This window comes from Triticum dicoccoides, chromosome 7B, assembly GCF_002162155.2.
Source record: "Triticum dicoccoides isolate Atlit2015 ecotype Zavitan chromosome 7B, WEW_v2.0, whole genome shotgun sequence".
NCBI lineage: Eukaryota > Viridiplantae > Streptophyta > Magnoliopsida > Poales > Poaceae > Triticum > Triticum dicoccoides.
In genome coordinates, this window is record NC_041393.1 from 121339133 (window position 1) to 121351489 (window position 12357).

The 12357-nt window shown below is 47.4% G+C and overlaps 1 protein-coding gene across 1 annotated transcript; it reads right to left on the reverse strand.

The window, feature by feature from the left end:
* Positions 1-75: 75 nt before the first annotated feature.
* Positions 76-1969, reverse strand: LOC119335440 (protein ALTERED XYLOGLUCAN 4-like). The gene is made up of 3 exons (XM_037607572.1): positions 1544-1969; positions 1153-1451; positions 76-1072 (listed from the first exon to the last, which is right to left on the reverse strand). The coding sequence occupies exons 1-3, from the start codon at positions 1875-1877 to the stop codon at positions 293-295; spliced, it is 1413 nt and encodes a 470-aa protein (XP_037463469.1). The 5' UTR covers positions 1878-1969; the 3' UTR covers positions 76-292.
* Positions 1970-12357: the final 10388 nt, after the last annotated feature.

A 12357-nucleotide genomic window follows, 5' to 3' on the forward strand; every position in this document is an offset into this window, starting at 1 on the left:
ATGTTTACTTCCAATAATTTGTTCAAGTAGAAAACTATAGTTGGCGAGTTTATGAGAGTGCTTGCTAAATTCAAAAAAAAAACTTTGAGAAAGAGTGTCAAGTTTCAGAATCATGTGCCACTTGTAAGTACAAAAATTCTTTCAACAGTTTAAGTAGGAGTACAATTTTTGCGGTGGGTTTTATACAGTTAACAACTTTCAAAAGCTGCATGCATGATTCCTAACTGGATTTGAGGCAACAACGTACAGCACGACGCCGACAACGCAAAACCACGTACGCGGGGCCGGATGATCACCGTGCGGCCGGCGGCGGCGTGAGCTCCGCGAGCCTCTGGAGCAGCACGCCGTTCCACATGTCGACGGGCCCCGGCAGGCACCAGTGCAAGCAGTCGCTGCCGTTCCTCCTCCACCTGCTGTCGAAGTGATTGTCGGGGTGGCCGTCGGCGCGCATCATCATGGCCTTGGTCACGTCCAGCACCCCGAACCTCCTCTTGGTCGCCCTCACCCGCCTCATCTCCTCCCTCTGCACCCTCCTCAGCTCCCACGCGATGCTCTCCATGCTCACCTCCCGCTCCTGCAGCGGCGCCGTCCTGTTGCAGTAGCCGCCGTCGAACCACGAGCCCTGCTCGAAGTGGTCGGGCGAGTAGGTCCGCAGGAAGGTGATGAGGCTGGTCTTGCAGCCCGGGCACCGCGCGATGCCCTCCACGGCTGCCCTGACGACGCGGCGGACGGTGTAGGCGACGCCGAAGTCGGTGAGGTTGGCGTCGTTGCCGGCGCAGTTGAGGCAGCCGATGCGGCGGCCGCCCTCCCAGAGGTAGTTGACGCGGAAGAACCAGTTGCCGCCCGAGATGATGGCGTAGTCCAGGCCCGGCAGGCGGCTGGTCCAGTCGGCGCCGAGCCTGTCGAGGTGGATGTCGAAGGAGGAGGTGGGCTTCCCGTCGGCGCCGACGACGGGGACGGCGTGCGCGTAGAACTCGGTCCACATCACCATGAGCGTGAAGTTGTGCGCCGGGAAGTGCCATGTCCGGTACTTGTCGAACGCGTCCGAGTACACGTCCCTGGGTGCCTCGGCCTACACGTAGGCGCTTGACAGTTAATCGTTCGTTCGTCGACAAAACCACTTGGGTACACGTAAGTACACGGTGCACGTACCTGAGACAGGAGGCAGAGCAGAGAGTCAATCTGGTTGCGCGCCAGCGAGTCGCCGATGAAGGCGAGCCGCTTCCCGCGGACGACGTCGAGGAACCGTTCCGGCACGAACCGCGGCAGCTCGCAGCCGTCCGGCTGCCACCGCCAGTAGAGGTGGCCGTCATCCTTGCCGAACTTCTGGCAGTTTTTGAAGTCCGGCAGCATTGGGCACGTCAGGTTGGTGTACACCGGGCCATTCGGCTCCCGCACCCATTTCCCCCTGGAAATGTCGCATTTCTCCTCGAGCTGCATGGCTGCCTCACCTACGCATGAAGCACACATGTAGCCAGAGTTAACAAACATACTCAAACAGGTGCACGTATATCGACAGGACCGTACTCTCAAATGCGCTTACTTGGACCATCATCTGTGCTCGAAGCAGCAGCTGTCAACGAGACGACCTCTGCAGGTTCGTCGCTTTGATCGTCGTCATCCTCTGGCATCCGGCTGCTCAGGTCGAGGGCGGCGAGCAGAGGGCTCTGCGTCAGCGCCTCCCCGGCCGTCCTGGCCACCGTCAAGCTCCGGGACGAGTAGAGGATGGAGAAGGCGACGACCGTGGAGATGGCCAGCAGGAGCAGCAGCGAGGACTTGACGTTCCTCTGCACCACCACGTTCCACTCGCTGCCGCTGCTGCTCTTGAGCAGCCTCGGGCTGCCGGACGGAGGCGAGGGAGGAAGAAGGGGCGCCATGCATGCCACTTCGTCGCAGACTACTACTTTCTCCACGCTCTAGTCATAGTACTAGGTTGGCCAGCTTTTGAAGGACCCGCGAGAGTGTTTCTGCTTTGGCTGACACGGCCGGTGATTGGTCAGCTGACGCGGGAGTTTAAACGTGCTGGTCGCCGGTTAATTCGCTTCTGGTGAGCCTACCGCGCTCAGGGGTAGGGTTTGGTGGAGCTGTCGGGGTAGCCACGCTAGCTAGCGGATCACCAAACTGCTTGCATAGCGCTAGCTTGGTCCGTTAATAATTTGGAGTGAGCAGTTACGTGATGGTACTTCTAATTTTCTCGGTGAAGAAACCTTGGCATGATGCGCGCTGGAGTATACGGAGGAAATGCAATCTCACCAGCCAGACGTGTACTCGCCGGAAAGGCGCTCCGGTCTCCGGACGGTTGATGTACGAGTGAAAAAGAAAAGACGGCAGGGATGGTTGGCCAACACTCGGCTCAGACGGCAGCTGTCACGCGGTTGTTTTGACTTCACGCCAGTGTGTCATGCTCATGCCTCGGGACGTCGGACAAAGGACCTCTACATTTACCTACCTACGGGCGTGTCTAGTCTACTTTTGTAGAGGCGGAGAGATCGTTCTTGGGGAAGACACATGGTCGGGGGACAAAAGGCGGAAAGGATTTTTCTCGGGCTTTGTTTGGGTGTATGAACTGGAATGGTCGGTATGCATTGGGCTAGAATTCACCATCAAAACTTGAAATGGGGCTAAATACGAATTTCGTTGTTTGGTTGTTCACTGAATTGACTCGTGGAATCTTAGTTAGGCTTCAGTTCCAAATTCTGTTTGGACGATAAAACTTTGAAATTGCATGTGTACATGAAGCTCTGGCTACCTCGCCGGAGAAGGAACACCCCGGGGGCGGCGGTGTACTCCGGCCATTGTCGAATTCGGGCGCTAGAAGATCGTCCTTGTTCAAGGCGCGGCCAAGGAGGTGCACGGGGGCACAACAGTTCCACACATGTTGCTGCCAGGCACGAGAGGCAGACTTTTCGGGGAAGACTTGTATGAGATCTCACATTTAGGTGCGATTGTGAGGTCAACCCAAAATAAAAAAAATCATATTTACACATTAAAAAAAACTGAAATTATTGGACAACATCCATGTGGGGTGTGTACAACTACCAAAAAAATCAGCTCAAAACTTGATGTATATTTAGAGGTTAAAAAAATAACAAATTTGAATGTGAATAGTAGCAGCTTTACGTGAATAGTACTTTGACACCATTCACATATGATTTTGTCTTTTTTGGTTCTATTAATGTAAGTTTAGTTAGGGGCTGAAATTTGTTGAGGTCGTACATCAAACATTGATGTGCATCTATAAATTTTTTAAGAATATTTAAACATATATATATTTTTCAAGAAAATTGATCTCATAGACCTCACCTAGTGTGAGATCTCACACAAGTCTCCCCCTAGACTTCTCCGGCTGCGATGGCTCAGTGGAGTGCAAGTGTCTGTTGCCGCAAAATGGACTTCTCCCACTGCTACAGCTGCCTGTTGATGTGAGGGGCTACGAGCACGAACAGTGAATGCACCAGAGCGACTTAGAGGTACCAAATAAACTACTAAACTCTGAATTGCAAATAAAAGGGGGAGAAATCTGATCATAATGGAAAATGTTTATCCAAAGCCTCCGCTAAACAAAGAAAACATATTTACAACAGTAAATGCGAATCAACTTGAATTTGATATTTTTTAGAAATATGGATGTCCCCGATCTCTGCATCTGGACAATGTATGCAGCCATTTTATTAATTATTCACAAAGATCTTACTTAGAGGTACCAAATAAAACAACTAAACTCCGAATTGCAAATAAAAGAGGGAGAAATCAGGTAACAAGGGAAAACATTTATCCAATGCCTCCGCAGAAACAAAGAAAAACAATTCTTTTTTTTAACACGGTACAGACGCAAGCGCTCATGTAAACGTGCATACACTCACCCCTATGAATACACACACACCCATACCCTACCCCTATGAGCACCTCCGAAAGACTGAGCCGACATGTAAAACCGTAAATATAAATCAACTTGAAGTTGATAGACACCAAATACATGTTCAACATCAAGAACCATCATAAATGTCAACACACATTCTAAAGCTGGGACATCGAAACACTCAAACTCCATTGTTATGGAAAATACATGCCGCCTGAATAAATAAATGAAATATCCATAAGTTATATATTGATTCAAAAGAATCCTACAATAGAAAAACTAAACTTGTCGACACATATTTCTCCTCAAAAATTGCTAAAACCCTTCGACTGGATGCAGAGCAAAATCGGTGGAAGAACGACTGAAGCCCTCAAATTGGCCTAAATGGACTACCTACTCCTCATAAAGTATTCCTTGTGGGAGCTTAAAGGGGCTATTGTCCGAAAAATTAACGAAAGCAATGACCTAGTGAGATATAAAGCAAGACTACTAGCTCAAGGGTTTACACATAGACCCGGTATTGACTACGACGATACATATTCTCATGCAATGAGTGGAATCATATTTTGATACTTAATATTGACAGGGTTCCAGACACGGGTGCCTAACGTAAAGGAGCCCGGCCTCGACCTTGTCCAGGGCCCACTAGGCCCAGAGGGCGTTGATGACCCACAAGTATAGGGGATCAATCGTAGTTCTTTCGATAAGTAAGAGTGTCGAACCCAACGAGGAGCAGAAGGAAATGGCAAGTGGTTTTCCGCAAGGTATTTTCTACAAGCATTGAAATTGTCGGTAATAGGTAATTTGATAGCAAGATAATTTGTAACGAGCAAGTAACGGTAACGGTAAATAAAGTGCAGCAAGGTAGCCCAATCTTTTTGTGGCAAGGCGAAAACGGTTTCTTATAATAAGCAAAGTGTTCTTGAGGGTACACGGAAATTTCATCTAGTCACTTTCATCATGTTAGTTTGGTTCGTGTTCGCTACTTTGATAATTTGATATGTGGGTGGACCGGTGCTTAGATGTTGTTCTTACTTGAACAAACCTTCTACTTATGATTAACCCCGTCGCAAGCATCCGGAACTACGAGAAAAGTATTAAGATAAAATTTAACCATAACATTAAACATTTGGATTCAAATCAGTCCCTCACGAAGTAGCGCATAAACTAGGGTTTACTTCTGTCACTCTAGCAACCCATCATCTAATAACTACTCCACAATGCATTCCCTTAGGCTCAAATACAGTGAAGTGCCATGTAGTCGATGTTCACATGACACCACTAAGGGAATCACAACATACATATCATCAAAATATCGAACACATATCAAGTTCACATGATTACTTGCAACAAGATTTCTCCCGTGACCTCAAGAACAAAAGTAACTACTCACAAATGATAATCACGCTCAAGATTAGAGGGGTATTAAATAATATAATGGATCTGAACATACAATCTTTCACCAAATAAACCATATAGTAATCAACTACAAGATGTAATCAACACTACTAGTCACCTACAGGTACCTATCTGAGGTTCCGGTACAAAGATTGAACACAAGAGATGAACTAGTGTTTGAGAGTAGATGTTGTTGTTGAAGATGTTGATAGAGATTGCCCTCCCAAAGATGAGAGGGCTGTTGGAGATGATGATGACGATGATTTCCCCCTCCGATAGGGAAGTTCCCCCGGCGAAATCGCTCCACCGGAGGGCAAAAGTGCTCCCGCCCAAGTTCCGCCTCGAGATGGCGGCGCTTCTTCCCGAAAGTCCTTCTCTTATTTCTTTTCTAGGTCAAAATGACTTATATACCAGAAGACAGGCACTGGAGGTGGGCCGATGAGGGCACAAGGCGCGCCCTGATGTCTTGTGCCTACCAGGGTGGCGTAGCTCTCGATCAAGATACTTAGTAGCATTGGCTATTACAATCAGTACATGGATTCATGGAGTTCTATCTGGCAGAAGGGGAGGGGGAAGGTAGGAGAAGGAAGGTAGCAGCCGCCGCCATGCTGGGTCGTCGACGGAAACATCTCCTCTCACTTAAAGTGTATCACCAGAAATCCTCAAATAAATGCAATAATAATGCGAGCACCAGGATTTGAACCCTGATGGGCCGAGGATACCACTGTCTCTCTAACCATCTAACCACATATTGCTTCGCGTTAGGTTTTTTTTTGCGTTAAGTTGATGGGAGTACCTAGAACTCATCTAGATGAGATATAATTTGGTCTCATTCACTTTGGAAAGAAGAACAGATACAACTCACGTCAGCATACACACATCTTATAACATCACATCCAATGGCTATAAAAAGTGAATGAGACCAAATTATATCTCATCTAGATGAGTTCTAGCAAAACTGTAGGTTGATGGGCTGGGGCTCCTAACACGATGACCAATGCTTGTGCTACCATGACGTACAACTAATTTTTTTCCTTACTGTTAACTGATTATTACGGAGAACTAACTAGCTGGATGATCAAGTGGGCTGGCCGGGATCAGCGTTAATTTGACCGTGCGCATGCAACTTGCTTGGTCGGTCGACGACCGTCTTGAAGTTAGTAACAACTACCATCATCATCTTGGACAATTCGTTGCCATTTATGATGCCTGGATCTTCATAATTAACTGAGCAAAATCTAATCTTCGCTTGATTTTTTAATTAAGTAAGTAAGTTTTTTATTTTTAATTAATGCAGGATAACTGCCATTTCGAGAAAAACAAAACAAGCAAGCATTGTTTAAAGTAAATGAGCGACAAACTAAGAGCTCAGAATCAAAGTCAAACAAGCGTTGTGTAAAGTAAATGAGCTCAAACTAAGAGCTCAGAATGGAAGTCGGCACCAGCAGATATATATTACATGTAGACACGTGCCTTTGGGCTGTTGCGATGCATGAAGTACATGCTAGCTAGACCTCCATGGATTAATTAATTCACGTCGTCAACCTTACCTATACTGCGCGGTTGCCCTTTTCCATGCCGCATCAGTAGTTTTTGTTTTTATTTTTATTTTAAGAAGAGCGCTTCCTGCCGATTTCATTTAACTCAAACCAAAATATATTACATACCAAAATACCACTGGAAAAAGCCAAAATAGCCGACGAGAGAAGACCAACCTGCCAGCCATGCACTGCGCAAAACAGTTCTCTTGCTATCAGCTCGAACATCCGTACTCCCCATCTCAACATTTCTTGATTTTCGTAGTTTATCTATAAAATGACTCGAGCATTAAGCCATCCACAGGAATTGGTTGATTTGTATTGGAAAATGTTAACGCCCACACGTGTGGGCGTTCAACACCCCGACCACACGCCTCCATCTCCGTTGGCTTCGGTACGCACGAATCTTGTAGCAAACAAGCCGTTTTTCGGTGCCACGTAGGACGAGTCTCGTGTGCGGTGTGCTAATCAGTTCGCCCGCACGGTGGTAGCCATCCCGTGGTCAGCGGTTGCCACTCAGAGGCGTGCGGTGGAACTGCCATGCGCCCGCACGACACGCTCCGACCGCGGTTGACGTCAAACACGTCGCACACCCCTCCACCCTCTCCCTCACGGTTCCATTTTATTCACCTGCGACGCATTTACTGGCACATCCCACTCGCACTTGAAGCCACTGGAGGAGAAGACGGGAGGAGAAGGCGACGGCGGAGGCGGAACAATCACGGTGTTCGCGGCCGTCGGTGGTGCTCGCCGGAGCGGAGCGGCTTCGCCGGAAGCCGTGCGGGTCGAAGGTAATGCTCGCTTCTTCTCTCGCAACCACTTCCTGCATTTTTCCCCTTTCCCTCCCTGTTCGATTTCTAGATCGATTCATAGAGATTCTGGCGATTCGGCGGTGCGTCGGCGTTCCCGCCGGCGCCGAAGTTGTCTGGTAGCCGTTTTTTTGTGGTACTGGGAAGTTTCGTTGCCGCCGCGACTGCGACATCGTCGGTGCGGTTATGCCTGTTCCGAGGCACGCACTAGTCTTGCGCATGGATTTGGGTGGTGCCCCCGGTTTGTTTTGATGCGCATTGGTTCGATTTTGTGATTACAGTCAGTTCGTGCGAGAATTTTGAGGGTGATTTTGAAGTCGAAGTAGTTGCCATTGAAACCTAGATCTAGTTAGGTTTGGTTTTGAAACTGTAGAACGAGGCGAACTTGGCAGAATGGCTAAAATTGGCAGAGTGGCTGAACTTGGCAGAACGAGGCGAATTTTGTGTGGTAACTAAACTCCCTGAACAAATGTGATAGTTGCCACAAACGTGCTTTCCTTTGCGGCAACAAAATACTGAAAATGTCTGTCATAGTTGCCACATTCAAGCTTTCACACATGACAACTAATTTTATTGAATGACTATGATAGTTGCCACACCCACGTTCTTCCATATGGCAAACTGAATTTTGCTGAATTTATATGATAGTAACCACAAACATGCTTTTTCATTGTGAGATCTAATTTTTTTCTGAATTATTTGTTATAGTTTCCACACTTTGATAGTTGTCACAGTCGGTAGTCAATGCAGTTTCGCCATCCAGCTGCACTGGACGACAACTAATGTGCACATCGACTTTGCGTGTTTGCCACTTGGATTGTATAATCATGTGGCAAATAGAACGTGAACACAATGTCTGTTGCCACAATGCAGATATGACAGTGTGGCAAATTGGCTGCATAATATGGCAACCACATTTGCGCACCTATTGTGCCAGATGCCATATCATATCTGTTGCCACATCATGTCTGTTGCCATGTTACAGTCAGTACAATGTGGCATTTTCATTGTACTACGGACGCACTTTTTTCGTCTTGCCACACTGGCTTTTTGTGATATGTGAACACACTGTGCCTGTTTTTTCAGGTTATCGATTCAGATGTGGTTTCATTGCTTTTTTTGTACTACAGTGGGCTAACATGGCAACTTCAACATTTTGTTTTCAAGTGCATTAACCAATGTGCTTACTTGTCACGTTTATGTTCTCGACAATCATATGGGAGGGGGAGGGGGGCCAGGTGTGTGTTCATGCTATATATTTGCATTGACTAGTTGACATTTTCTGTTAGGTGGCAAATGCTTACCTCTTGCATTTACATTTCCCCCCTTAACAATTTGGTCTGTTCCTACATCAGCAGAATGGCTCGTGGCGATCATCAAAATGATGACGATGATTTCATGGATCCACCACAGCGTAACCGGGCAACTGGACGGGGAAAAGAGGGCGACGAGGTAACTGTCCACACACCCGCCCCATCTCCTCCTGATTTTTGTTATTGGTTGGCACCTATATCTTTTGTAGTCGTCTGTCATGAACTAAATTCTCATGACATTACAAAACATGGCAACAGCTGATCACTTTTGTGTTTGTTTTTTGCAGAAGAAGAAACGAATTTGCAACAGAGCCTCCCAAGAACGACTGACTGCGTTGACTGACAAATTCAGCGATGATCAGAAGGGGGCTGCTGCTGAGATGGGCATGAAGTCTATGATGGCTGTCCGGTGCACGAACCTTGTCAACCCTGTATGCGACTGGCTTGGTGAGATCTACGAGCCTGCCTCCAGGGAATTCGTGATTCCTGGACGCGGAAGACTTCCGTTGAACGAGGAATCCGTGTTCTGCACTTTGGGTGTGCCTCTTGGACATATCAAAGTCTCATACGAGGTCAATAATGAGATTGAGGAAGCTATGTTCGCCCGTTTGTTTCCTGGATTGGAGTCCATGCCGAACACGTCTGTACTGGCAGATTCGCTGCAGGCCATGACGACGCACGGAGATGTTTTCAAGATGAAGCTACTCATGTACCTCATCTCAGCTGTTTTCACGCCGACCACTTCCCTTCGCCCAAGCAACAAGTGTTTCCCCATCCTGGTGAATGATCCATCCTTTCTACTTTATTTTTCTTCAATCTTATTGCTCCGATGTCACGTGTTAAGCTAATGACTGCAAGTGTTTTCGTTGTTATTTTCCGTTTGATTTCTGATACGGCAAACTTTTTGCCCTGAAATTTTGTGTGGTGCAGGCGAATTTGAAAAATGTGAAGAACATGAACTGGTGTAAGTTTATTGCCGACTTTCTCCATGATGCTTTCAAAAACAAGATGTATCAGAAGGGTGTCGACTGCATTTAATGGTATTTACTTTACCAGATCTCTGTGTGAACTCTTGTTTATAACACAGTTTTATTCATGCATGGCAACCCGATCATAACAAGATGGCAACTACCATAATGACAATGTGGCAACTGCCATATTGACAATGTGGCAACTGTCATACTAACAATGTGGCAACTGCCATCATATTATTAGCATGGCAACTGCTATCACAGTATGATGGCATCTGCCATCACACTATGATGGCAACTAGCACATACATACTATCATTTGGATCATACATTATCCTGCTCTTTTTCGCAACTAATACAGTACCCATGATGGCAACTAACATTTCTTTCTTTGTAAAACTGTTTTACATCAGCTCATGTATGTCGATTGTCTTGATCTGTCCACCGTGGATTTCTCTGGGGTAGGAGGCCCACCGCCTACGCACAAGTTTGCTGTTTCTGCGTGGACCATCAACGCTGTCAAGGCTGTGCTTGCCGCAGACAGGGCAACTGATATCACATATGGAAAACTACAGGTTAGTTTTTGTTTATCTCTTCGCACGGCATGCTTACAAATTTGACGTGAGGCAACCGTCCGTGGTTTATAAGGCATGCTTACAATTTCTTTTTGTTTTTCATAGCTGATGGCCAAGCATGCTATAGACTACAACGTGTTTGGGGGGCCTCAAAAATTTGGAAAGTGGATGGACGTGCACTCAGCTCCGTCTTGCCCTTCGGAGGTAATCAAAATATCGACATCCATTGTTTGCCGTGGATTAGTTGTTGCTGTCCCTCAAGCGACTGCAATACGGGTTGTTGTTGACGCTTCTTGTTTTCGTGCACAGGCGAGGGCACCAGTTGAGCATCTAATTGGGCAGTTTGCATCCGGAATGACCGGCTTGCTCGGGAAGTTGGTTGAGGGGTGGACGTCCCTCAGTGCCTCTGACAGCGACGCGGTTGCGAGGCAGTTCACTTCATTTGTCCCAGAACATACACATCGACCAACCGGTTGCCGTGGTCGGTATGACTACAACAGTCCCCAAGAGCCCGGTGACACACAAGATGACGTAGATGGAGACGCTGGCCTCAGCAAGGATGACGACGATGACATGGATGATGTGCATCAGGACACGGATGATGATGAACACGCTGAAGTTCGCACAGGCGCCAACAAGGGCAAGGATGCAACAGATGCCCCCCACCGGAGAAAGTGATAGAACATATGGCTGCGAGAGGCGAGGGGGTGTTGCCATCAAGGAGGGGGAGGGCTCCAGATGATGTTGGGCAGGGTTCGCATGGCAAGAAGTCTAGGACCGATCCCGTAGCTGCCAGGAGGAGGTTCGACTTTCAATTTTAGTTTTCCGCTGTGTCTATTTTCTTGGAACAATCTCATCCATTTCTTTGCACTTGTTTTTTGTCAAGCGCGGCAATGGGTTTGTTGTCTGACAGTTGCCACCTTCCTTTTTCCTTCCATCTGTACGTGTAGTGAGCCGACTGTTGGTGGACGAGCAGCTACGAAGAAACAGGCGCCAACGCCAACCCATGTTTCTGCTCGCTTGAACAAAGGTGCCCCCATTGTCGGTGACACCCCTTCCACCAGGTCTTCTCCTCGTACGACGACGACCAACACCGGGGATCCTGTCGTGTTGCCAGACCTGAGGAAGCCAGTCAAGAAGTATGTTCATCCATGTGCTTTCATTTACATAGTGGTATTTTTTCTTGAAATTTCCAATGCTACTGATTCAACTTGTCACATGTTCTTCTGTCATCGTCCCCCACGCGGCAACCGCTGTTTTTCCAACTGATTTCTTCCTTCATTTTTTAGTTTACGACAACTCCTATTGATCTTTACATGGCAACTGGCATCTAGGCCAACTGGCAACTAGCACTCTAGCTAATGGCAGCTGCCATCTTTTGCCTTTGGCTTTGTGAGCTCATCCCACACATAGGTTTCAAATTGCACTCCTGACAGAACATACACTTGTATCATTCTTCAAGTTTGCTAACATGGCAACTGCTGCTGGATGGCAACTGCCAACTATGACACATGGCAACTCATGTTCCCATGGCAACTACCAGCTTTTCCACTTGTTTTTCAATTATTTTAAGATTTCTACCATGGTAGACATATTTTTTGTTCATTTTTTCATACCTTTCTCATGTTATTTTTTCTTTTTGCAGGGTGAAGAAGACCACTACGCGCGGGGCCAAGCATAGCAGTAAGGACCCGTTCGAACGCCTACATTCAAAGTTGTCAACGGGGGGCAACTCAGATGTGCATGAGGCACCCGACGTCAACACTGCTGCTGCACCGATGACAGCTCCCACGAACTCTGATGCAAGTGGCCGACCATCTCCGCCGGCTGCGGATGTCCAGGTTAGAACAACAGGCATCCGTACATCGGGGAGTGACGAGTCGGTATCTGCCAG

Bases quoted from the DNA above. Each gene is read 5' to 3' on its own strand.
- LOC119335440 (XM_037607572.1), bottom strand. From the start codon at position 1,877: ATGGCGCCCCTTCTTCCTCCCTCGCCTCCGTCCGGCAGCCCGAGGCTG. The intron at 1,452-1,543 runs GTAAGCGCATTT...CTTCATGCGTAG, and splicing joins GAGCACAGATGATGGTCCAA to GTGAGGCAGCCATGCAGCTC. The intron at 1,073-1,152 runs GTACGTGCACCG...GCCTACGTGTAG, and splicing joins TGCTCTGCCTCCTGTCTCAG to GCCGAGGCACCCAGGGACGT.